General features: G+C 40.9%; 4 protein-coding genes across 5 annotated transcripts in view; 1 reads left to right on the top strand and 3 right to left on the bottom strand.

The window, feature by feature from the left end:
- tp73 (tumor protein p73) overlaps positions 1-5,784 on the bottom strand; it is a 24,354-nt gene extending 18,570 nt beyond the window's left edge. The window contains exons 1-3 of the mRNA XM_067239155.1: positions 5,545-5,784; positions 324-419; positions 83-224 (exon numbers count right to left, since the gene is read on the bottom strand). Coding sequence (XP_067095256.1) covers positions 83-224; positions 324-419; positions 5,545-5,576 — 270 coding nt within the window. The 5' untranslated portion in view covers positions 5,577-5,784. The remainder of the gene's footprint in view (positions 1-82; positions 225-323; positions 420-5,544) is intronic.
- Positions 3,950-14,427, top strand: wrap73 (WD repeat containing, antisense to TP73). Its single transcript, XM_067239158.1, has 13 exons — positions 3,950-4,058; positions 4,751-4,844; positions 5,100-5,252; positions 5,684-5,800; positions 10,940-11,012; positions 11,770-11,873; positions 11,968-12,054; positions 12,168-12,302; positions 12,437-12,514; positions 12,667-12,769; positions 12,889-13,014; positions 13,589-13,780; positions 13,960-14,427. The coding sequence occupies exons 2-13, from the start codon at positions 4,776-4,778 to the stop codon at positions 14,067-14,069; spliced, it is 1,347 nt and encodes a 448-aa protein (XP_067095259.1). The 5' UTR covers positions 3,950-4,058; positions 4,751-4,775; the 3' UTR covers positions 14,070-14,427.
- A 1,554-nt stretch (positions 14,428-15,981) lies between these two features.
- tprg1l (tumor protein p63 regulated 1-like) lies at positions 15,982-18,301 on the bottom strand. Its single transcript, XM_067239997.1, has 6 exons — positions 17,933-18,301; positions 17,593-17,684; positions 17,257-17,307; positions 16,859-16,984; positions 16,460-16,613; positions 15,982-16,301 (listed from the first exon to the last, which is right to left on the bottom strand). The coding sequence occupies exons 1-6, from the start codon at positions 18,158-18,160 to the stop codon at positions 16,107-16,109; spliced, it is 846 nt and encodes a 281-aa protein (XP_067096098.1). The 5' UTR covers positions 18,161-18,301; the 3' UTR covers positions 15,982-16,106.
- Positions 18,302-22,739: 4,438 nt separating this feature from the next.
- prdm16 (PR domain containing 16) overlaps positions 22,740-24,335 on the bottom strand; it is a 73,449-nt gene continuing 71,853 nt past the window's right edge. The window contains exons 15-16 of one of the 2 annotated variants that reach the window (XM_067239851.1): positions 23,326-23,503; positions 22,740-22,817 (exon numbers count right to left, since the gene is read on the bottom strand). In XM_067239851.1, coding sequence (XP_067095952.1) covers positions 22,740-22,817; positions 23,326-23,503 — 256 coding nt within the window. Of the gene's footprint in view, positions 22,875-23,325; positions 23,504-24,335 lie in introns of both variants that reach the window. The other variant, XM_067239850.1, reaches the window with a different exon arrangement.

Raw genomic sequence — 24,335 nt, forward strand, 5'->3', positions numbered from 1 at the left:
TTTTTAAAGATGGCATTGAATTAAATACAAATAGAATAAATTTGACAGACAACTGGACAATAAAAGTGAGTTGTATTCCTACCATGACATTGTCGTTCATGTCCCTCATATGGTAGACGTCCATGCAGACCTCCGAGCGGTTGTTGGGCACACTTGTGGAGGGGGCCGAGCGGTCCCCTGGGTGACTACCAGGGGGGAGTTCAAAGTAGGTGCTGTCTGGTTCCCTGTACAGGGGTCAACAACGATACTTTATAATCTGATCAAGCACCAACTTTCAGAAAGCCTCCATCACCCACCGAGGTAAAGAGAAGGACAAAACTCACAAGCTGCTCCACAGGTGCTCAAATGAGCTTCCCTCATCAGCAGTGGTTGACTGGGACATCTTAACAGAAGGGTAATCCACCGAAGGGTAGATCACTCTGTGAAACACACACATTTATAAATACTTAATTATGCAGAATTTAGTTATCTGACATTTTCTATTTTTCCACCCCCCCCCCCCCCCTTTTTTTTCTATATCGTAATTTTGTATTCATCTTTGTCTTTGTCTGGGTTGGATTGCACAGAGGGTTATCAACATTATCAATAGTGTACATGCACACACACACTTTGACTTCCAGGTGTGATCACACCGGGTATGGGCGCAGTGAGCTGGCACAGGAGTGTCATGGGTCTGGGCGTGCCTGGACCTGCCCTATCCTCCTCATCATCCTCTCACCCCAAGAGGGATGTGCAAGCCACGTGGCAAACATACTACCTCAAACTATCTTTCCTTTTACAGGGATATGGTTCCAGTCTCTATTACACACTTGGTGTGGGCTGCGAATCACTTGGTAGGAAAGCTAAACACGCCAGTAGGCTTAATTATTTTTGTTTGACTGTGCACCTCCCTCTTGTGGCATTATGGCTGAAATGAGACGCATTCCTTCCCCCGAGCACTGCCAGACAAAAATGTATCCTTATAGTTCGTTATATATATTTTTTTTAACAATAATCACATATCAGGGGAGCAAACGAAAGATGGGCTATAAGCGACAACTATACAAGTGATTAGGCCTAGTTGAACACATCAAAACCACAATGAATAAAACAAAAGTCAAACTTTTACGCAGTAATACAAGACTTGTTTTATGTTTTGTACTGTAAGACCAACTAAAAATGTTAGCATTTTTGCAGGGTCATCAGCAAGTATTGATTTTTTTTTTTTTTTTACAGAATCTGTTTACCATTAGGCCTGCCGTTGGACACCAAATTGCAAAACAAACAGCGAAATGATGAGTTGATAAATAAAAGACCACGAGACAACGTTTTACCGCAATATGTTCCTACAAAGATTTCAGGCTTTTCAATACCGTCTTCAACTCATAGAACAAAAAGTCCTCTGTCATCGGACAGTGCGTCCTGCCACTAAGCTTGTTATGTACCATTGCGCACTATGAAGCGTCACATCTCCTTAGCAACACCATTGTAGGTATGAAAAGAAAACTGTGGCAAAGGTTCGTGGGTTTGCAGAGTTGGAAAGTAGATGTGCTGATGTTTCGAAATACAAGACGACGTTTCTTCTTAATAACACATCAACTTCAAATGTCATGCGTTAGCGAAAGAGCAGGTGAACCTGATGCGACCATATTATGGTTCCCGCTTCGCTTGTGATAGCTGCCGCCTCGAGAACATAATGAGCCTATAACTAGGTTACAGTTGGCCTACAACCTTATGGTGGGTGGTGGTGGTCGTGCATTCTATGCGCAAAAATGATATAGCCTATCAGCCTTGTTTCAGCCAATCATGGAAAGTCTACTCACATTGTCACAGCTTTAAACCCAAGGACAACCTGAATATTTCTGTTCACGTTTAGGCATATCAGCATTAGCCTAGTGTACCATGCATAGGCTTAAACGGCATGAGAAAATAAAAAATAATAGAAAACTGTTTAGTTAGTTAGGCCCTAATGAATAGTTAGGCCCTAATGATTTCATTCGGATCATTTTTAAATGTCAAATTAAATGTAGGCTATTTCTATTATCCTAGCACACCAGTGTAAGACAAAATCCTGCAATCAGCTAATCAGCATTGAAATAATGCACCAAAATAACTCAAGTTTATCACATGCTATACATAGTGTCATAGGCGAAGGGGAATAAGTGGGCCTTAACCCATAGCCTATATAAAATCATCTTAACATATTGCTTATTGCTTGTTGATATAGCTACTGATTTTTATTCACCTATTTCCACGCTCGGGTAGCAACACCCATGACAACGACACACAATTCCCGCGGGTCATCAGTTTCCCTTGAGATTAGAATCGTCCCGTGTTGAGCGAATATCTAAATTAATTTCATTTTGCAAAGTCCACTGCATATGTCTAAAATGAAAATTGATTTAGGAACTTTGACATGTAAATGATGTAAAATCATGGGTAAACACTTCAGTGCAGTGCACCTGCAATTTTTAGAACAATCAGACGATATTTTCTGCATATCTATAGGTTATATGAGAATATGCTATAGCTCTACTTTTCATTGGCCTATTTGCTATGCAAATATTTATACAAACTGACTTTTAAAATAACAGCAGTAGGTTGCAGTGTGATAATAACATTTCCATTGTATTGCTATTAATAGTCAAATCTATTATTATGATTAGCCTACAGTTAGTTACAGTTAGTTCCCTTTTAAAGGCATATTATTGACCAATAATCAATTGTTATGAGACATTGCAAAACATTTTCTTGCAACTATCACTGTACTCTGACCTGTACCAGACAATTTGGAGTTGAGAATTGATTTATTAGATTACTGACAAGACTAGAAAATAGAGCAGAATTCAAAGAGAACCAGTAGGTTCTTCAGAAAAGAACTCATTTGAAATCATTAGACTCCTTATTTACAAAATATTATCTAGCTAAATTTGATTTTTTTTCAGAATTGCAGCAATTATTTTCTTAATTTTTATTTTTATTGGGTAGTCACAGGAGAGATAATAGGCTAAGTATTGTTAACAATTTGTCAAATTAGGCTAAACATATTTAACAAAGCCTCAATTTTTGCCATCATGAAGAACAATATTTGCCAGATGGGCCTGTAGAACTGAATTAATTGCTGTTCATAACATATTTAGGCAGCCTAAATCTAGCCTATTTCAATTGTTCTCTCATACTCCGATAGGTAAAGATATGAAGTAAAATAGTACTTACCAACCTAAATAATCGTAATCCAGATTGAAATCGTTCCAAATCAGAACCCAATCCTTCAAGTATTCCTGTAAACATTTATGTCCATCCAATGCAAATCAGGTGGCTACTTTATAAAATAATATTCAGGTTAGAAAGGACGTCATCGACTTGTCTATAGGGAAATTATTTACCTTTTGAGGAAAATCACCAGATGATAATGGATTGAAAAACTTTTCGTTTTATTCCAGGGTAGTGCACTAGCTACCTTTAGAGAGATTGTGTTGAGATAAAAGGTTGGGTTGGGGGAAGCAAGGGTGACAGGAGGAGGCGTTAGCCGCGGTCTGGGCGCACACAAGCGGGAAACATTTCTTCCAACTCACTGGGGGGCTGATGGAAGCGAATAGCTATCTATCTTGACAGTGTAGGATCTATTCGAAAATTTGATCTGAGAATAGTTTTTTCTCCGAAATATATTACGAGATATTCCTGCCCTTTGTGCTAAACCATTTAGCAACTTAATAAACCAACATTATTGAATAACAATTAGTAGACTACTCTCCATTAATACATTGGTTCTCAAATATGATAAATTAAATAAATCTATATAAGCCTACTATTTTATACTAGCCTGACACTTATAAAACCACATTGAGCCTGCCTTACGTTATCGCAAAGGAATATTGAACTACATTTCCCAGCAAGTTGTATGCAGATACTGATTGGATGGCGGTCTACCTCATCTGTCCATGCCAACAAAACATCCATTCTGGCTACCAGCTAAGTCAATAGCATGTGAGAACGAAAAAGTTTTCCGAAGACTGTCTTCGTATTGCTGACAGTGGAGCACATTGCATGGTCTTTGAATGACAGACTGTTACACTAAGGTAATTAAATGAGGATCAATAGTAAACTATCTGCTTGTAACTCCAAGTACAGTCAGCTAGACTAGCTAGCCTAACCGTTCCACACAGGGCAATAAAGCTAGCTATCTGGAAGTGGAACATTTTAGTTTATATACTTTCAGAGCGTCTAATTGTACTAGTAACGTTCAACTTCCTATTTAGTTTGGATGTATTTATATTTAGCAGTAGTTAGAGCTAGTTACTAGCGGTTTCAACTAGCTAGATAACTAACGTTGGCTGGGTACTGTAACAGGTGAATCGAACAATCTGTTGCTCCAATGTGTGAGGTTAGGCATCGTACAATATGTCACGTGCAATTGAAATGTAACCAAGGTTAAGTTCGCTTAATATTACATTATAGCATATTCTTATTCAAACTGCTTTCCGTTTTTAGTTTATTCATTAATGGCCAGTTGACGCCACCACGTGTTCACATTGTTAAACTACAACTTACACAAAAGAATCGCCGTAAGCGCCGTTGTCAGGGAAGCTGATATTGTAGGCAGTAATGGATTCACAAAGCAAAGCCAACGGCCAGTTTGTACCCGCAGATATAATTTTCAAGGGCCAGTTCAGTGGCCACAGCAGCATGATATCTTGTTTTTAGATAAACCGGATTTGTTGGTAGTCTTAATCCTGTCATTTGTGTATATTTTATATTGTATTTATTACAGTGATTGTGCAGTTGGTGCTTCCAATATGAATTTCTCAGAGGTTTTCAAACAATCTAATCAACTGTGCAGAGTTTCACCAGATGGAAACTACTTGGTGAGTCACAAGATGTCTCATAAGTAAACCCAGTGCCAATAAATACTTATTTTCATGTGTAATATTGAATAGGCTATACTTACATTCACATTTGCATCCATGCAGACAGGGGACAAACAGTATAGCCTAGTCTATGCATCTCCATGCAGTCTATGAATACATTACATATCTCTGAATATCTTTAATCTTACAGTATCTATCTGATAGGTCCAGTTTGTTCTTGTGCCTGCCTGACTCTTCACTGTATTCCAATAGGCCACCTGTGTGCAGTACAGATTGGTTGTCCGAGATGTAAACACATTACAGATCCTTCACCTTTACACCTGCCTTGATCAGATTGTCCACATGGAGTGGTCCTCTGACTCTCTTTTCATTCTCTGTGCCATGTACAAGAGGGGACTGGTACAGGTATGTGTTAATTAACTACAGTTGAGTTGTTGTCTTTTAGTTAATAATCAAGTAACTGAATTGTTGAAAACATACTGACATGTATTGCACAGTGATTGTACTATTGGCTTGCTCAGTTTGTCACAAGCTAAATCGTTTTGGACATGGATTTTCATCTTTTGAGATTTTTGTTCTACTGTTGTTTACCATGAGCTTTAAACAAGTTTTTAAATGAAAGTGGAATAGCATGTTACTTTAAAGTGTGTCTTGAAATCCATTACACTACAAACCCTTGTCTCTACAGGCACCTTACCTTTGTAGAGGTAACCAGCGCCAGTCCTTCATGTTGCCTAATTCTGTTTTGTTGCAGTTAGCAGTGATTGATGTTGGGCCCAGGGCAGTTATCAAGTCTGGTGTTCTTCCCCTTCTCTCTTCTGTCTCGCTATCTTCAGGTGTGGTCTCTGGAGCAGCCGGACTGGCACTGTAAGATTGACGAGGGCTCAATCGGTCTAGTCTCCTCACGCTGGAGCCCAGATGGACGTCACATTCTCAACACCACAGAGTTCCATGTAAGTGTGGAGTCACCAAGTGTGTGTGTGTGTGTGTGTGTGTTTTATAACTGTATGTATGTCTGTCTGTCTGGTGTCAACTGTTGCTGGCCCACAAGGAAGGAGACCTGAAAATAGCCAGACACCAGAGCCTTCCTCAACTCCCACCAGCCAAATGTGTCCAGCCCAGTACCATAGTACTGCCTTTTAGTTTTCTATAATTAGGGATGCACCAACATTTCCGCTGGCAAAAATGTCAGCTGAAAATTGAGTTTTAGGCCAAAAGAGAAAAAAAAAGATTCAGATTTCCCTCGTTCAATGTAGTCATTATCACAGGACCGAAGTCAAGTTAGTTCAGGTTGGATATTCTACAGATAGTCCACAATAGTTTTCCTTACGTTCGCTAACAGGGAACAGTTAGGCAGTTAGGGACCAACAAAGTTACAAGTTGTAAGTATGTCAATAGCTCTTTATCCATTACTCCTAAAACTTTCAAAACTGGTTCTAGCTAGCCCAGTAACAATGACACATGTAGGACACCCATGGTCTATTTTCATCTCACATTTTTATATTGTTTTAATATTTGTCATGTGACTTACTAAGCTCAAACAATCCGTGAATTATCCTTACATAATGCACACCCATTAGACTGTCCTTTTTCATCTCAGGTCATTTTACATAAATATTTAAAACAATGGCAATCATTTCAGCGGTGTGGAAATACTTCAAAGTTTTTTGATCAAATTTTCATATGCAGTGTTGGTTCAGAAGAAATGTCAAGAGGTGGGGGGTACAGTGCCGATTAAAAAGTCTCATATTAATACAATTATACCCAAACATTGTTTTCATTTAGGTGCATCCCTATCTATAATATTCACAAAATAAAATACAAAATTCACTTTGACATTGGCATTTAATTCAGTCTTGTATGGTGTGTGTGTGAAGGCTAGGCCTAGGTCTTATTTTTTGTGATGCAGTATGCTAATAAAATATGCAAAAAGGTGTTATGCTGCCATAACACCTAGTTAGAGGTGCAATGAGTATATTTGCTATACAGCTGAACACTACTTCCTGTCATTCAAAGGGCAGCCGTCTTGCTTGTTGTGGGCATATTTGTCAGTAAGTAGGTATCCGGTTGATGTATGTGTGAGCAGTACTCGCCTGTGTGGATTACGACTTGGGCACCATGCCACAGCAGGCCCTTACTGTCCTGAATCTGACTCCAGGAATCACTGACAGGTGTCAAGGCCCACAGAGTAACTGTGTCTGGCCTGTAGGACGGAGCAGGGAGTGCAAATGTCTGTGGCATGTCTGCTTTGTGTCTGCATCTTCAACAAAAACAGGAATAGAATGAAGGCTCCCCCTGTCTGTCTCCTTCCACAGGAGGAATCTGTCTGCATAGTCTACTGTAGCAGGGAATGAGAAAGTGATGTACTGCATGGGAATGTTCTATGCAATAATGCTCAAGGACATACTAAAGATCTTACTATTGGTTCAAAAGAGATGAGACAATGTTCAGCAGCTTGTCAATATAAGCCAATTATGAAATGTGGCCCCGATTGAGAAATTGACAATTTTGTCATTTCGGGCTGCCACGCTGTTTTACCAGAAATTTGGAAGATGCCTGTTCAATAGCCAGGGGACCTGCTGACCTTACCTTCACCCTTCCCAAGATTTCATTAAGGCCGTGCCAGACGGGTGTCTATGTCAGGGTTCAGTTTCAGATCCCTCATAAACAGGCTTCTATATTAACTTGTTTTAAGGACAGCTGCCTGTGTGGTGCACTGATTGTGTGAGTGTGTTTGTGTGTGTTTGCTTTTCTTCCGCCATGAACCGAATATCTACTGACTGTTTTGATACTGGTGTAATTTGTCAGTTCACAGCTGACAGTGCTAGACGACAAGATGGATTTACATTAATCTCCACAGAGAGGCCCGTGCCAACTCATGTTTGAGAGCCAACTCAGGTCCCACTGAGTAGCGAGCCTCAGTATCAGTGTAACTGACACTGCTGCTATGCAGTGTGCTGTATATCTATATAAATATTGTCCTCAAGCCTTTACGAAACAGTTGGATTCATATCATTTGTGACAACATATTGGTCTTGAACTAGGCTGTTTGCTTGACGTGGACTCCATATCTGAAAAATGCATACATTTCTGAGGTGTTTCCTCTGACCTTTTGAAATGGATTGGGATGTATGGCTTTCATTTAGGTTTATTAGTTAGCTTCTCTCGAAAGTATTTCAAACTGGATTCACAAAAGTCCACGTTTGAATTCCCTCCTGATCCCTGGGCCTAGCACTATGCTGGCCACATCTATGCTAATCCACCTTACCAACTGAGCGACCATGAAATAAGGGTGGAAAAAATCCACCCAAGGACAGTGTTGAATGTTATACCTCTCTAATGGTTTTTACATTGTTGGGATCAGGTTGTCGTGCTTGGCTGGTGATGCTGGACCTCACTAACGCCTGGCATTGTTGGAAAGTGGGCGTCGAGAACTGTGACTGTAGGAAGCTCCCTCGGGACCTCAGCAAAAGTGTCTGGGGTGCACTGTCCCCATATCCAAGCAAGGATGATATTGCTGTAACAGGAGAAATGGGCTATATTGGTTTGATATGGCTTTCGATGTGGAATGCTTATGTCCTTTTTGTTTGCTGATAGGGCCGTGTAAACATTGGTTCAGCATAACCAACACTACCTTGCGTAGAGACACTGTTTTGTTGTGATTATTCAGTGCCAGAACCTTTTTATCAGCTGTTATCTTCTCAGTGACCAGTGTTGGGAATGTTCCTCCATTGTGTGGCATGTTAATCTCACGAACCACATCGTTTGAGCAGCATGAAACTCTAGGCCATGGGTCGCTCTGGGACTTCCCCTGCATCATTTGTCTTAGGAAGGAGGCATGGACTTTTCAAACTCTCAAGATTTGTCTGTGGATAACATCCTGACTGTAGATGGTCAAGCATAGTAGGTCACTTTTGGCAGTTGGCCACTTTTGACAGTTGTAGGCCACTTTTGACAGTTCTTGTTTTCTGATAAACAAACAGCAGCTGTTTAGTGCACTCTTGAAACATCCTGTCTCCCCAAGCCGGCTTTAGAGACAACCCCTGTCTGCTACTCACACTTCTGTGGGGGTTGCAGCTAAGGTGTAGTTTTACCAGCTTCAGAGCTCCCATGCTAACATGCCACCAAGCAAGATGGAGAAGCATTTCTCACTTATTTTCCTTAAGGCTCCCTCCACCCAGTTTAAAGTTAGCCCACAATATGACTTGGGGGGCCCTGTTCCCCCATATGGTGGGCACAAGGCATCCAAGAAGTGTGTTTGAGCTCTGTTGACCAGTTACCATGGAGCTGTGGATAGGGGGTCGTGTCTAGGAAGTGTGTTAGTGGGTGCAATTACATGGGGCTCACCACAGGATGTCTGGGTACAACAGGAGTGTGGACAGTTCAAACTCCGGGTGAATGATGGATGTCAGGTCAGACATAGTCTGAAATGCCCAATTAGGCATTTTACCATGGTAATATACTGTCGGTTAATAGATAGTTTTATCAAGTCTCTTTCTATTGTGATGTGTTCGGCTAGTGTGGTTTTGCCATTGCACACCACAAGCCACAATCTTCAAAGCCACACAGTGGCTGATAGTCTCAATTACAGTTAACACTTAGAAGATGTTCATCCCTTAGATTTGTCACGTCTCTGTTAAACCCAATTTCTTGTGTATGAAGCCATGCAACTGTCTTGGCCAACAGTCAAGACCAGTTTAGTTCAGTATTTTCATAGCCTTAACATTCATAGCATGATAAGACGGGGTTGGGAACACTGTATGCACGCACATTATATTGGCTTACTAGGTTGTAAAAGAAGATATGAAGGCCTCACATTTAATGCAGTGAACATGGTTGTGGTGGTCTGTGTTGTTATTTGGATCGCTTACAATAACTACTGTGTTGGACCTTTTTCAAGAGGGTTTAACAGGCTTGCTGTTGAATAGAGGTTTTGGTATCTAGATCTAAATTATTCTTATTGACTTTGGGAAGCTGTCGGTCCATTTAGGACACTTAAACCATTCAACACACGCCCTTGTTACAAGTGGTTCAAGTGATTTGGTTTTACAGTACATACTGCAATGCAAACCATGTGGTTCTTGGCAAGAGCTGCAAAGTAGTGTGAAATGGAGCCATGTGGTTCCTGCCCATGTCCTCAGTGTTGTTCAACAGTTTGTGCTCTTTGTTTCCTGAAGGGCAAGATGTAGGTTATGTTCCTTGGTCAGATGTTGGACTGTGTGCTGCCTGTCATGCTATGCGTTCAGTTGGAAACATGTTCAGGTGAAGTACATGACTGACTGGAAATGTACACGTGCTGTGGATCTGAAGCCCAGCTGAAGGCCTGCAAACTGCAGCCCCTGCTGCCAACTTTCCAACATTACGTTAACTAATTTGAGCTACTAGCTTTTTAAATTGTAAAATGATCATACTACAAGTAGAGATCCTTATTTCTCAGTCATTAAATCAGTAAAAGGAGTGTTCATTTCTTATCTTCCTCATGGATTCATTCCCTCTGGAGGTATAATGACACCCCACACACACATACAAAATGCCCTTGCCTGGCATTACTAGTGATTGGTCAAATTAGTGCTTTACACAACAACCTCTCATCCATCATGATTGTCTCCTCTCAGACATTAACCTCCTTACGATCGGGTGCTGGGGCCTTGATCAGAGCGAAGGGCCCGTGGGTGGCTGGATGAACCTGAGCTGATGCACCAGCGGAAGGCCTTGAGGAGCTCTCAGCGGCCTCATTAGTTGGCCGGCTGATTGAGCTCTTATTAATAGGCCGCTGTTGGCGCCTAGTCCCGGAGGTTGACACTCATCGCATTAGTACTCCCCTTACAGAGCCCTACCCTGACTGGGAGCCTGTGTCCCCCAGGACAGGGAGAGGAGAGGCGGTTCCGTTCAAGAGAGGATGCAGTTGTTATCACACTGTCCCAGTGCCCCGTGAAGCATCATGGGTATTAAAAACTGATCAGAGATCAAAGATGACTGTTTGCTATGCCAGTCTTTGATGTATTTATGTCCTGTGCTCGCTGCTTGGCATACAGTCCTGTACTTTCACTCAGGGATGAGTTACAGTTGTTTTTTCTTCCCTTCCACAACAGCTGAGAGTTACCGTCTGGTCCCTGAGCACCAAAGCTGTGTCTTACATCAAGTACCCAAAGGCATGTCAGAAGGGTGAGTTTGAGATGTGTTTATTTTGTGTGTGCACGTATGCAAGTGTGTTGGTAACAGCAAGAGGACCTGGGGTGAGTGCCGTGCCATCTGACACAGAGGATAGTGAATCATGTCCAACTCTGTCCTTTGACCTTAGGGCCGGCCCTGGATTGTCAGCCAAACTATGGCTATTGGGTTGACAGCTGTGTCTCTCTTCAGTAAATGGTGCATGCTGGTCATAACCTACCTGTCATCAAGTGGTGAAATGATTGTCTTTGGCTCCCCAGTCACTCGCCAGCAGATCAGATATAACACTTGCCCCTGTTTGACCTAAACATCATTGGACATTATAAATAATCAAGTAATACTAACCACTTGCTCCTGAGTTGATAGGCCTACGGTTGGCTGATATTGACATTGGGTTCGGCCTGTCCTAGATCATTGTTGTCTTCACAGCAAGGTTATAAGAGCAGTTCAAACATTGTTTATCACATGATGATGGAAAATGGTCTTAGGTCAGAACCCAAGATCTGTGTCTGCTGACTGAAAAGAATGAAACAACCTGATGCCTTGTTTTGAAGTTCATTTTGAGACCATTGTGGTAATTTCGCATTGAATACTCAGGAGGCCCAAGCAGTGCCGTACTTCTTGTGGTTTTCAAAACTGAATAAAAAGAAAGTTAGTCGAACACTGAAAGACTACAATTGACCCCCTCTAGCTGTTTATTTTTGATGTATTTATTGTTTATTTTTACCATCCATTTGTCTTTCCATTCCAGAGATGGACTTCAGTAGGGACGGCTGTTATATGGCCCTTGCGGAGCGCCGTGACTGTAAAGACTACATCAGCGTGTTTGTGTGTGATGACTGGCACCTACTCAGGGTGGGTTATAGAGGACGTGTGACTCATGAAGGGAAGTGGTCCGAGCTGAAAGTTGACGTTTTTCCTGACAAATGTAATTGACTGTCTGTTACAGCACTTTGAGACGGAGACCCAGGATCTGGCAGGGGTGGAGTGGTCTCCTAATGGCTGTGTGTTGGCTGTGTGGGACAGCTGTCTCGAGGTAAGCTTTCTCTACAGATCCTGGAGGGGGTTGTGAACCAGGAAGACTGCAGCATATCTTAACCTCAGGATTTGCTGTTTGAATCCCTTTGTGTCTCACATGTGTTTCTTTAGTATAAGGTGTTGCTGTATTCGTTGGACGGTCGCCTTCTGTCCACCTACAGTGCGTATGAGTGGTCACTGGGCATCAAGACTTTGACCTGGAGCCCCAGCAGCCAGTTCCTGGCCATTGGAAGCTATGACGAGAAGGTCAGACCACCTGTTCAAGTTGAAGAATCGATATTCAGATTTCTTTGACATAATATCAAACATGAAGAAATTTAAGATGAGCAACTTGACCGTTGATGTGAAGTTTAACAGTGATTTTGGTCATATCTGCAAAGGTACGCATACTGAATCACATCACCTGGAAGAAAATCACAGAATTTGATCACCCTGCCAGCATCAACAACACAAAAGCTGTGAGTACTCTGTGTACCCTACTGTAGTGAAACCCTAGTTGGAGAAAAGTAAACTTGAGTCACCATATTCACTTTGCTGACAAATAGGCTAACATTTCAGTGTTGCTCCATGCACAAATGAGAAAATGACTTTTGACTTGTTTTGTTGTCAGGTGGTTTATAAGGAAGTAGAGAGGAGGCCAGTGGTTGGGAATGAGGACATTTCCATCCAACATATCACTGTAGGAAGCACCCTTTTCAACACCCAGAGCAAATGTAAGCCACAACATGTTTGTTTCCTGGATCCAGGGGTTTAAGTCAGTTTAATGTAAAGACCTCTGGATGTTTGTATCCATATGCTTCTTATGAACTCCTTCTCTCCCTCCCTGTCACAGATGAGATTTTTCCACTGCCGGTCCAGATCCCAGTGGTCAAACCGGACCCTGACCGGGCTAATCCTAAAATAGGGATCTCATCCATGGCTTTCAGCTCAGACAACTGCTACCTAGCAACCAAGAATGGTACAGGTTCAACTTGAATACATTTGAGGAACTCTGCTGTAAGAATGTATGGCAGTATTATTGCCTATGGATTTAGAATGGGATTTCATAAAAGCTCCTGTAGGTGTAATGTGTAGGTGTCCCAATACCTTTGTCCATAAATGTTAAGTCAGTGTCTGGTACAGGGACGTTTGTGGGAATCTTAACAGATCTTTATTACATTCTCTTCTCAATGAACCTTGGTCTAAATGTCAACATGGCCACGCACCAGCTTGGTTTTTCAAAACGACAAGATTAGGTCAGTCCAGGATACTCTGACAAAAGTTGTATTAAAAAGGAAAGTACATTCCGAAACATTTTCAGTTTAGCTGGGTGCCAAGTGTCCCTTGGCATGTGTTAGAGAAAATACCACACTCACTGTTGATCCCAGGGATTTGCAGGCCAGTCACATAGCGCACATTTTTTTTCTTTTACTAGTGTGATTTCTAAAGATGGCAGTATAGGCTGTGCTTTCTTTGGCATTGAATATGCTTGGATAACATCTATTTCAAAAACAATTTCTGTTTATTATTATGTGTGTGCCCTACCTCTGTAGACAGCATGGCCAGTGTGGTCTGGATATGGGACATGCAGAAGCTGAGTCTCCTCGCTGTACTGGAACAGACGTCAGCAGTGCGCTGTTTCCAGTGGGACCCCTGCCGCCCCCGACTGGTGCTCTGCACTGGCAACGCCAAGCTCTACCTCTGGTCCCCTGCAGGGTGTGTCTCTGTACAAGTACCAGCTGAAGGTAACTCATTGTTATTATACCAAGCTGGTTTTGTAACCTGGTCAGTTATCTAGGAGTAAATTATGATTTCCATGCCATTAGGTAAGAGTGAAAATCTATATGTCGTGTGCAGTTCCTAGCGTGTGGCTCAGCAATTGTAGATATTCAACTCAGCCTGTCTATGTTGGTTTGGTTAACAGGTGGTTTCCAGGTTCAGTCTTTAAGTTGGCACTGCAGTGGCGACTCCTTAATCCTCCTGGGAAAAGATAACCTGTGTGTGTGCTACATGGAGACAGACGAGGACAAGTGATACACACACACGGGACCAGAGCAGGAGCATTAGCACTTGAAGATGTACCCAAATCTGAACGGCAGTCTTCTGCTGGCTACCAAAACACTGTACTGTTTGTCTGTTTCGTTTATCTCCTGCTACAGCTAAAATCCAATTCTTGTTCACTGTGAGGACCAGAACAAACTGTAGATTAGACTAGTATGTCAAGAAGCTCATTAAATCACTGATTACATTTTTCAGTATGGTTTCAATGTTAGAAATTATATATTTTACATAAGTATACATAAGTATTTTGGCGTTACCTTGTAAATATGTAAGTCTAGAGATAGAATCCATATTTTTCTAAATAAACATTGCTGTGACTATTCATTTTAGGACTGACAGCCTACTGTGTTCTTTTCTGGAGACGACCTCTGCGTTCTGTGTTGACGACAAACAACCAGCCAAACTCAGAAGGCTCCCTATCAAGATGTTTTAATGTGTTTAAATAGCAATTTACGATATTGTGCAGAATGAAACTTCATTTTGTCAATCTGTAGTCTAAAAATGAACATTGACCTTGATCAAGCCATTAAGAAAAGAAACCAAAACAAAAATAGTTTAGAATTGCACTTGTTTTTTCTTTTAGCAAACTTTTGAGGAATAATAGTTAAGTGGATACTCCATACAGATAAATGTCAAAAACCAAAAGCATTGACACATTTTACAGTAGCTCTTTAAAGTGACTCAAGACTGAAAACACAGGCGTAAATATTTTCTGGCTATTCTTTTATCAAATGTTATTCAGATGTGCATAGAGTCACTGTTACAATATAGGCAAGGAACTAGTAAATAATTGTTACCAGTCCCAAATTTTGTTGAGAAAGAGACTTCATGCAACCTCAATATTTAAAACATGCAGAACAAGTTAAGATCATTAAAAAGGCCTTTTAACAGACAACGTAATTAAGAGGTTAAGCGTGATATCCTTTCACCTTTGGTAGCACAAACAGCATACAGTACTGTTGAAGCAGGTGGCACATCACAGTTTCAAACTTCATAATCCAGATGCAACTCTTGTAAACAGATAGATGGGTTAGATCGGCCTATCAGGCTTGTACACCCCTTCCTTATGCCTTCATTTTTATCCATCATAAATTCAAAAGTGTATTCCGTGTCAAAGGTCAAGCTTACCCTGAATATACTTGTCATTGTAATGTTAAATGTGTAAGCGTGAACCCAATCTCACTTCTTAATCATAAGCGCCACCCTATCATAGCAGAACCTAACAGAAACGGCTCTGGAACATTTGTTTGAACAGCAGCAGATAGACTGCATTCAATTCAGAGGGCTGACTATATTGTTTTATGATTGTGTTAAAAGCAACTGGCAAAATGTAAGCATTACTTGACGTCACAACTCAGTATCTTCTCTGTATATTACACCAAAAATATTTGGGACTTTTTCATGCAGAAAACAATATCGGCCTATTCACACAGTCAAATCGTATTGTCACATACAAATCTGCCAAGACGTCAGTGCCCGTATGCAGGCAAAAGTTCTAAAACCACCCGCTTGGTTCTATGAGAAATTAAGCAGTTTTAAATGACCCCTTTAGCAAGTTTCCCTCCTGACTCCTGCAGAAACAGACCTGATCCTAGATGTATTGTAATAACCTAGGTACCCATTCACTCACTGATCAACCTAGAAGCATCAGTCAAGTAAGCTTTGTCCATTTAGCATTCAGTATGGCAAGAAGTGCATAACGCTGTGCACTCAGCAATGTTTCCCAAGCACACAAATACTGAAAGTGACCATCACAGTACCCCCTGCCTAGAACCAACATGATGGGAAAACATATGAAAATAATTCACTATGCAGAGTGGAGACAGACCAGCGGACATGACTTGACAGTGGTGTGTGACACTTTTACGCAAAGGTGCCAGGCTGACCCAACCACTCTCTAATACGGTTTGACACTAGCATAAGGAGCAAAGAGGGGTAATGGGCATCACACGAGAGCAACACACACAATGAGCCTCATACTGCAGTGAAGAAAGAGCTCCCTGAATGTTGTTAAAAGCCAATCTTTCCCCGAGTCATCGAGTAGCCCAGCTTGGCCTCGTTGTTGATAAAGGACATGATGCCCAGGTAGGTCTCAATAAGGAGGGGTCTCTCCAGGATCAGGACCCCATTGGCTCGCCCAGGGATGGGGAACTCCTTGTGGGCCTTCTTCACTGCTTGTACCAGCTGGGTCCGGAAGTTATCCAACTGGAATAAAGGAGAGCCTTGTTCCATTAACAACAATACATCGCACTTTATTGTTCTTGGTAATCATATGCGACAGTACAATTTAAGCTCTGTGTTCGTAGAAACAAAGTATCTGGGTTATCCAAACACTCTATGGCCCTATGATCAGAAGTGTGTACCTGGCAGAGAGAGGCCACCTTCTCATCAGCATGGGCCATGGGGTGCTCAGTGAAGGTACAGTAGGGCATGTCTGTGGACCAGGGGTTCCAGCGGTTCATGAATGAGGGACGTGGACGCTTGTCCCACTGGACACGAATCCCATAGCCCTCTCTCCTGTGGAACCAGGAACATTTACAGGACGGTAAGGCTCACTTTGTTGTGAAGGCAACATGCAAGTCCCATGCTACTGTTCAAGTCTGCTTGCCGTAATCTTGTAAAGGTTAGGTTTCTCAGGCATGTTCATTAGATGCAACAAACTCACCTCCACACACATACATAGCGAATCTACTTTAGGGTCATTCATATTGATGCTTTAAGAAGGGCGTTAACCACCACCAGATTATTTATCAGGGCCTTACTTGTTGAGGGATTTGGGCGGGAACTCAAACTCTCCCACTGAAATGGTGTCTACAGCATTGAGGGAGATCCTTATGACCTGCTGACACACCAGGTTGATGAAGTCATACTTGCACACCAACAGCGACCTGCAGAGTGAGAACCCAGCAGAACTGATGTCATAACTTTTAAACTTAAAAAAACCACAACCTACAAAAAGGCTGTGTTTTATACAACAGGTTGTTATTTAGCCATGGCCAGCCTTAAGTGGGTGGATAACTATGAGCAATCTCTAGAGTGCATTCTTGTACTTGACAACATTTATTAAAGCTACAGTGGTGGGTGTGCATGCTAATAGGACACAAAGGCCCTGTTCTACTTTAAACGTTGGATTCTAATAGTAGTAGAAATTCAGGCTTACCTGTCAGTTATGAGAACCAGCCTCTCCTTTTCATTGTTCCAATGATCTACTCTAAAAGAAACAATGAACAACATTTTTGTTGAGGATATTGTATGCAATGTAGTTAAGCAAATATTATCACAAATATTTTTTTTTACTTTTCCAACTTTATTTAGTCAAGCTTTAAAAATGAAAATAAATTAGCTTAATCTTGTGCCATCTGCTGTCAGAAAAGTCACAAGAGTGCATAATGTAAACACGAACCATCTACGAGGTACACGATCTTAAACTAGAGCGCTTTTAGGGTGCAACAATGAGATCAAGTAAGAAGATGACAGCGACTAGTCTGTGACTCACTCCGTCAGAAGCCACACGCTCAATACCTCTCCATCTTCTGAAGGCAGCGCCACTGTCCGGATGTCACTCACTGCCTGTTCAATGGTACCAGGCTGCAATATAAAAAAGCTGGTAGGTTGTTGCAGCATATATCATTTGAGTAATCAACTAATAATTGTGTGATCCAAAACAACTAATAACTACACACTATATAAGACAAGTGGTTCTCTCATAAAATGTCGTGATTGCAGCTGGTGCACATCGTCTCAAGCCGCAAGCTAGCTAGATAAGCTAAATAAGCGTTCTTACTGGCTTATTATAACGTATGATAATATTGGCAACGTTGGGGACGAACACTTACCCTAAAGACGAAATAGTCCTTCACTTTCGCTTGCATTGTGGGGTTATGAACATGAAAAGGCGTCAGTGTTTGTAAGGGGGAGCAGCATGCCACGGAGGAACCATATCCAAGGCTTCCTCCGGCCCCCGGTGGCGTGAAGGCAACCTCGACCCCATCCTCAGTCTCCGCTGGGTGCAGAACTGCAGCACCCGGACTCTCCGGCTCCACTGTGTCGTTCAACTGAAGCATAGTGCAAAGTGGCCTGTAGTAAACACAGCAGAAAAGATGTCCTAATACAGTATTTTACAGGATATATCCTGTAAAATACGATGAAGATTCAGAGAAAGTCGGCACGTTTAGGATGGATCATTGCGCACAATGTTTTGATAGTGGCGTGGACAAGGAAGTACCCCTGCCTCACTTCCCCCTTCTTCGATTTATTTTCTTAAAGGCACAACCTGTTAGATTGTTATGGCCAGAGCCGTTCTGGTAATAGCTAATGTTGATTCAATATTGCAAGCAATAGAGCCTACGATATCTTGATTGCTATTGTTTTGGCTATTGTAGAAAATGTACTATTTAATTATTAATAGGTTAATGGTAACCAGAAATGGGAAGTAACAAAGTACAAATACTTTGTTACTGTACTTAAGTATATATTTTAGTACTTTACTTCACAATACATTTTTCTGATAACTTTTTCTTTCACTCCTTAATTTTTATACACAAATAACTGTTCTTTCTACTTCTTATCCTGGGATTACACTGTTATTACACTGTTGATACACTGTTATTATGTTGTTATTACACTGTTGTTACATTGTTATTACACTGGAGTTAGCGGTTTTGACATGACTGAGAATAGAGACATTCCTGATCACCCATAGCTATTTGGGAGATGTTCAAAAAGGATTCCTGGCAAATGCGCATGGGAATGTCTATATCCAGCCCAGTGATTGAACATTTTGGTCAAACATTTGAGCTTTCCCTAACATAAAGGCTACAAAGATGTATTATTTTAATAATTAACTTCCTTATACGGTCTCTCTAATTGCTATTGCAAAAAGTGGAAGTGAGGGTAAACAATGTGTGAAAAAATATATAGTAAATACAGTATTATTAAACTATTAAAATTACAAAACTTTTTTTTGTAGAATCTTTTAACAACAAGATGGTGGTCTTATCATAAGGGTCAGCCATGTGATGGTGCTCTTCTTCCAAGTGTCAGTGCCCATTTACTCAAGAAATGTAATTAGGTCATATAAGACAAGTGGATTGGGTGTTTTCATTACATGGCTACCATGTGAGCATTGAATGACAATTATTATGAGTAAAGGTAAATGAGGTCCATCATTATTTTACAAATTCCAAAGGACATGTCATGTAAAAAGCACACAGGTTTTATTGCATATCAATTTCATGTATAAATTCTTCATAGCATTGGAAAGATTACATTTGGTATACATTTCTATTCTACAGAATTAACATCAGAATCATATCTTTTCCATGACATTTCTCTAAAGTACATCTTCAATAATCACAAGCATCAAAAGAACTGCAATTTAAGAATTGTTCAATATTATTCTACAATCCTTTAATTTTTTTATTATGTCTCTCCCACAAATTTCCTGTATATCAGAACCACCTGCCCAATACATTAGTAAGGCAGTCAAGGACTTGAAGTCAAATCTACTAACCTAACCACATGTACAATAAGTGCATCTACGGATTCATTATTTTTATTTATTTTTTTAAATTTAAGATACACGTTTCACAAATGGACCATTATGACTGCTAAACACGTCATGCACAATATCTTTTTCTTTTTTTGTCTCAATAAACATAACAGAGGCGATATACAACTCAGGTTCAAACGAAACGAGCACCATCCATTTAAACCCATATTTTTTCAATGAATTTTTCAGACATATGCAACATATTTCTTTTTAAAATACTATACAGTTAAAAAGAAACCATATTCTTTTTTTTAAACTTTATCATGTAACATTGGGGAAAGAACAGCAACCATGTTCTAAAGTTATCAGTTTGTGAACTTCTGCCAGCATCCTCTGAAACATTGGTAATGGGATATTTTACTCAAATGTGAATCCAATATTCTACAACCGACAGCGCGCACTTTTACAGTAGTACATGACATGAATTACTCCATACATAGTATACCTAAATATTTAGTAACCCCAGGCTTTGCAGTTAACAATCATGTATTGCAAAACAATGTGTTAATTGTGAGTCCCCATTTAGTAGAGTATAAAAGAGAGACCCCTGGAACAACACAGCAAGACTAGCATAACCCTGCCATCTGCTGTCAAAAATGAAAATTACAGTGCTTCAGTTAATGTTTTTTTTTTTTTTTTTTTCAAAAGTCATTTTGACTGTAAGTTGACCATTCCACCTAAAAGCAGTCTTGAAAATTCCCACCTTGCTTCAGAGACCATACAGAGTTTGATATTTGGACCCATGTGTTTAAGTGCTGGCCTGAACATACATTATAATGTCTTGTCCTGAAAGTAGTAATACACCTAAGCCAAGGCTACAGAACACATGGCAGGTTACTATCACATGAATATTCATATTATAAGTGCCATCTCTACATTAGGATCCATTTTGGGAAATGGTCCCCAAAAGATGGGGTGACAAGGTGATAGGTAATCATCAAAAATCTGAAATTGAAGAAGATAGATTTAATAAATACACTTCTCAATGCTCTTGGACACATTATCAGACATGTTTTGGGTCTTTCAGGAGCATAGACACTCACCCAGGCAATTTAGCCAAAGGTTGATTTGATCTTAGTTGTCTTAATGAGTGTCATAATGCTTGGGTTCTGTAAGACCTATACATTGTGTGTATTTATCAAAGATGCTGGGTGTACTGGACTATTGAGTTGCTGCTTTCACAGTTCAAGTATTGGGTCTTAAACCCCCTGACAGATACTAAAACCACTCTCTGATCTGAATCAACCATAGTTAAGGCCAAATCCCAGATAAACATTCTAACAATGAAAAAAATGACGAATTGTCCATTGCTTCTGAGTTAAGATAAAATGTCTTGAGTCAACACTATATACCACTAGGCATTTGAATTGATAAAGAATATTTGCATTTAAAAGTAGAATAACTTCTGCAGTAGGATTTGATGCAAAAGGGATTTTGATGTTAAAGTAATTTAGTGAGATCTCTATCTTAGTTGTAAGACATAGATTTGCCTACAAAACTTTTGATTAGTAATAAAAAAAAAAATACAATGCCCCGGCGGCCAAGTCACCTGACAATTGGGAAGGCTGCCTAAAATTGCAGCTGTAAGACTTCAACCATTTTGAACACAAAACACTAAGCATACTGCTTGAAATGGTTAAACTGAAGCAAGACAAACCAAACCTTACAAAAGACACAACATTTCAAAACATGATTTAAACTACCTTGAACTATACTGTCACTATAAATTAAACAGGTGATTTTGTGGGTTGTTTCCATTTTGGCACACTGCTCTATACACAAACACAGCCAAAACCAAAGATTCAGAATCTCAATCATGTCTTGTTTGATGTTCATTCCTTCAGCAACAAGAGGGATAAAATGACTTTTTTTTTCTTTCATTTGTCACTCTTCTCCAATTAGGACAAAACCAAAATAAATAAATGAATACACACACTCTTGAAATCAAATACATAAGAGGGTAATAACAACAAAACGACTATGACAGCAATGCAAACCCCTTGAAAAAGAAATGATTGTCAGAAAACAAAACATTTTCTATGGGTTATTTGGCACATACCACTCTTGCTATGAACGTCTAGGTTATTTTGTACATCATACAACAATATCATACAATTTGGTCCTTCACTAAAAATAATTATATTAACATTTTAGCACAGAAGTGCCTAAAAGAAACAATACTGTTTTAACAAAGAAAAAAAAGGAAAAAAAAACATGAAATGGAAAATAAAATTAACAAATAGCATGAACAACCGAGTAAGAAATGTCATTCCAACCTAATTTGTCATCCGATAACTCAATCAAACTGGACAACTTTTTAAAACTGAGAATTTGTCCTCTGCAACAAACATTGTGTAAATGGGTATCATTATAACATTATCATTTAAAATCAGCCATATACATCGTCTGGTACTACGTAACAAAACCCAGAATGTATTGTATTGTGACATAATTTATTCTGTAGCTATAGTTGAAACAGGAATGAAGAGCATGAAGAAATGAGACATAACAAGGGGTTTATGCGACTCACTAGTACACGCCCACTATGTGGCTATTGTTGCTCCTTCCACCTGTTGAAAGAGCACTACCCCATGGACATGCAGTAAACACATTCCAAATATTTTCTAACTGGGTGTTGTTGTGGTAGACTGTGTGGATTTAGACATAGTCTCTGGGTGAAACACTCATAATTGACCGTCCATGTGAATGTCTTCCATAGGGCTCCATAGTGACTGAGTGGGTTTTGTAGATTGGAGTTGGAGAACAGCACAGCTGGTTGAGATGTGTGTGTTCATGTCCTTCACATCTACTGGGGCTGGGCAGTGCTAGCTCTCTACGAGAGTCTGTCAATCTGTGAGGCCCGTCACACACACACAGACATAATCTCACAAACAAACACACACACGCATACACACAAACACACGCTCCCCTGCACAAGTCCTGTCTTCTCGGGCATAAAAGTGTGTAATGTTGAATTCTCTTCCATCTTCCAGCCTCTTTGTCTTTTTTTTCTCAGTCTCTGGTTCTCTTCATTGTGTTACTACTCTCCCCTGCTCCTCGCCTCCTTGCCTCCTTTCCTCCATCTCTCTCTCCTAGATGTGGTTGAGTGGGTGAAAGCTGCTCGTCTCTGACGGACCGCTCCCCATGCCCAGCCATGCGTCCAGAGAGTTCTGGGAGGATGCGTGCAAAGGGTTGTTCTCTGACAGAGACAGCATCATTGCATAAGCCTAGAAGAGAGAATCCAGAACAGAAATGTTACCCAAGAAATCCTAACCGTCACCATCTAATAAAAGGTGAACCTCAAAAGATTTTCTCTCAGAGTTGCTTTTGAAGTCTTTGCATGCAAGGCAGCAATGACAAGAACTTCAGTGGCTTGACAACGTTAGTTTCAAAGTTTAATATTGATTTCAGAGTTGAAAGTTTGAGTTTATACTTCAGTTAGTGGGTAAGTGAAGGGAGAGCATGTTGACAGGTGAACTGCTGAGTACTGCACAACAGCAGGGACAACACAAGATACATCCTCTAGCTCTAACTGGACTCTAGTGTGTCAACCCACTTTCTCAAATAACAAATCTACATAAATTGGACCTAAGAGCCATTTTCCATCTTCTTTTTTTCTCTTTCTGTCCTCCTCTCTTACTCTTAGTCTCCATGGTTACTCCAGAGTTGGTCACATACCTGGGTTTTAGCCTGCCTGTACAGCGTTTCTTTCAAAGCCTCCGACTCTAGCGAGGTGTTAAATATGTCTTTAACGTCAAAAGGGGGCTCCTCGCTGGCCTTACGTAGCGCCTCCAGGCCCTTGGGGAAGCTGGGGAGGCCCTCCAGGTCCAACAGGGAGCCCTCCTCCTCTATACACCTGCACACCAGGGGAGGATGGAGGGGTGGCACGGAGGATGGAACAGGGTAAAGGAGAATGGGTAGGATAGGAAGGGAGGAGGGGATCGGGTAGGATAGAGAGATGAATGGGGAAGGGTGGAGGAGGTGGAGGAGGAGGAGGAGGAGGAAGGGAGAGAGGTGGGAACGAAAAAGAGCAAATAGAAGAGAGAGTAGGGGGAGGGAGGGAGTTGACCTCAAGTTAGCCCAGCCAAGTACTCGTCTCATACCTGGATGGATGGAGTATGGTGGCACATGCATGGGAAATGAACGGATGAGTGCGCTGGAAAAGTGGTTTGGAAGGGAGAGCTGACTTACAGATGTGTCATTTTCATCCTGTCCCTCTCTCTATACCACAAACAATAAACCACTGCTTAGTTCTACACGTCGAAGTGAACACTAAAACCACACACTGCTCATCTGTGTGGTACAGACACAGATATGTCATCAGAACATCCAGACCATGCATCATCATTTGCCCTATCATGGATGAATCTGGCTCTCTGCACCAAAGGGAATCAACACCAAAAGGCTTCACTTCTGAAGCTTTGGCAAGAGGGCCAAATTCCTGTGACTTATGACAGACAGATGGAAAGACAGACATACAGAAAGACAGGCAAGCAGACAGACAGGTTTGCTTGTAATATTATATCAAATTAGTTGGGTTAGTTGGAACGGGAAAAAAGCTGGTGTAAGGCGTGACTGAGCAGGTGTGCTTATAGAAGTGTGGTTGTGATGCTGTGTTGCCACTGGAATGCAGTGGTTGTGGTTGGGTGGTTTGGGTTGTGCTTATGTGTTTGTGTAAATGTGGTAGG

This window comes from Osmerus mordax, chromosome 7 (genome assembly GCF_038355195.1).
Source record: "Osmerus mordax isolate fOsmMor3 chromosome 7, fOsmMor3.pri, whole genome shotgun sequence".
Lineage (NCBI taxonomy): Eukaryota > Metazoa > Chordata > Actinopteri > Osmeriformes > Osmeridae > Osmerus > Osmerus mordax.

Bases quoted from the DNA above. Each gene is read 5' to 3' on its own strand.
- wrap73 (XM_067239158.1), top strand. From the start codon at position 4,776: ATGAATTTCTCAGAGGTTTTCAAACAATCTAATCAACTGTGCAGAGTT. The intron at 12,515-12,666 runs GTGAGTACTCTG...TTTTGTTGTCAG, and splicing joins GCATCAACAACACAAAAGCT to GTGGTTTATAAGGAAGTAGA. The intron at 13,015-13,588 runs GTACAGGTTCAA...CTACCTCTGTAG, and splicing joins CTACCTAGCAACCAAGAATG to ACAGCATGGCCAGTGTGGTC.
- tprg1l (XM_067239997.1), bottom strand. From the start codon at position 18,160: ATGCTTCAGTTGAACGACACAGTGGAGCCGGAGAGTCCGGGTGCTGCA. The intron at 17,308-17,592 runs GTGAGTCACAGA...TGTTTCTTTTAG, and splicing joins AGCGTGTGGCTTCTGACGGA to AGTAGATCATTGGAACAATG. The intron at 16,302-16,459 runs GTACACACTTCT...CCTTTATTCCAG, and splicing joins AGGTGGCCTCTCTCTGCCAG to TTGGATAACTTCCGGACCCA.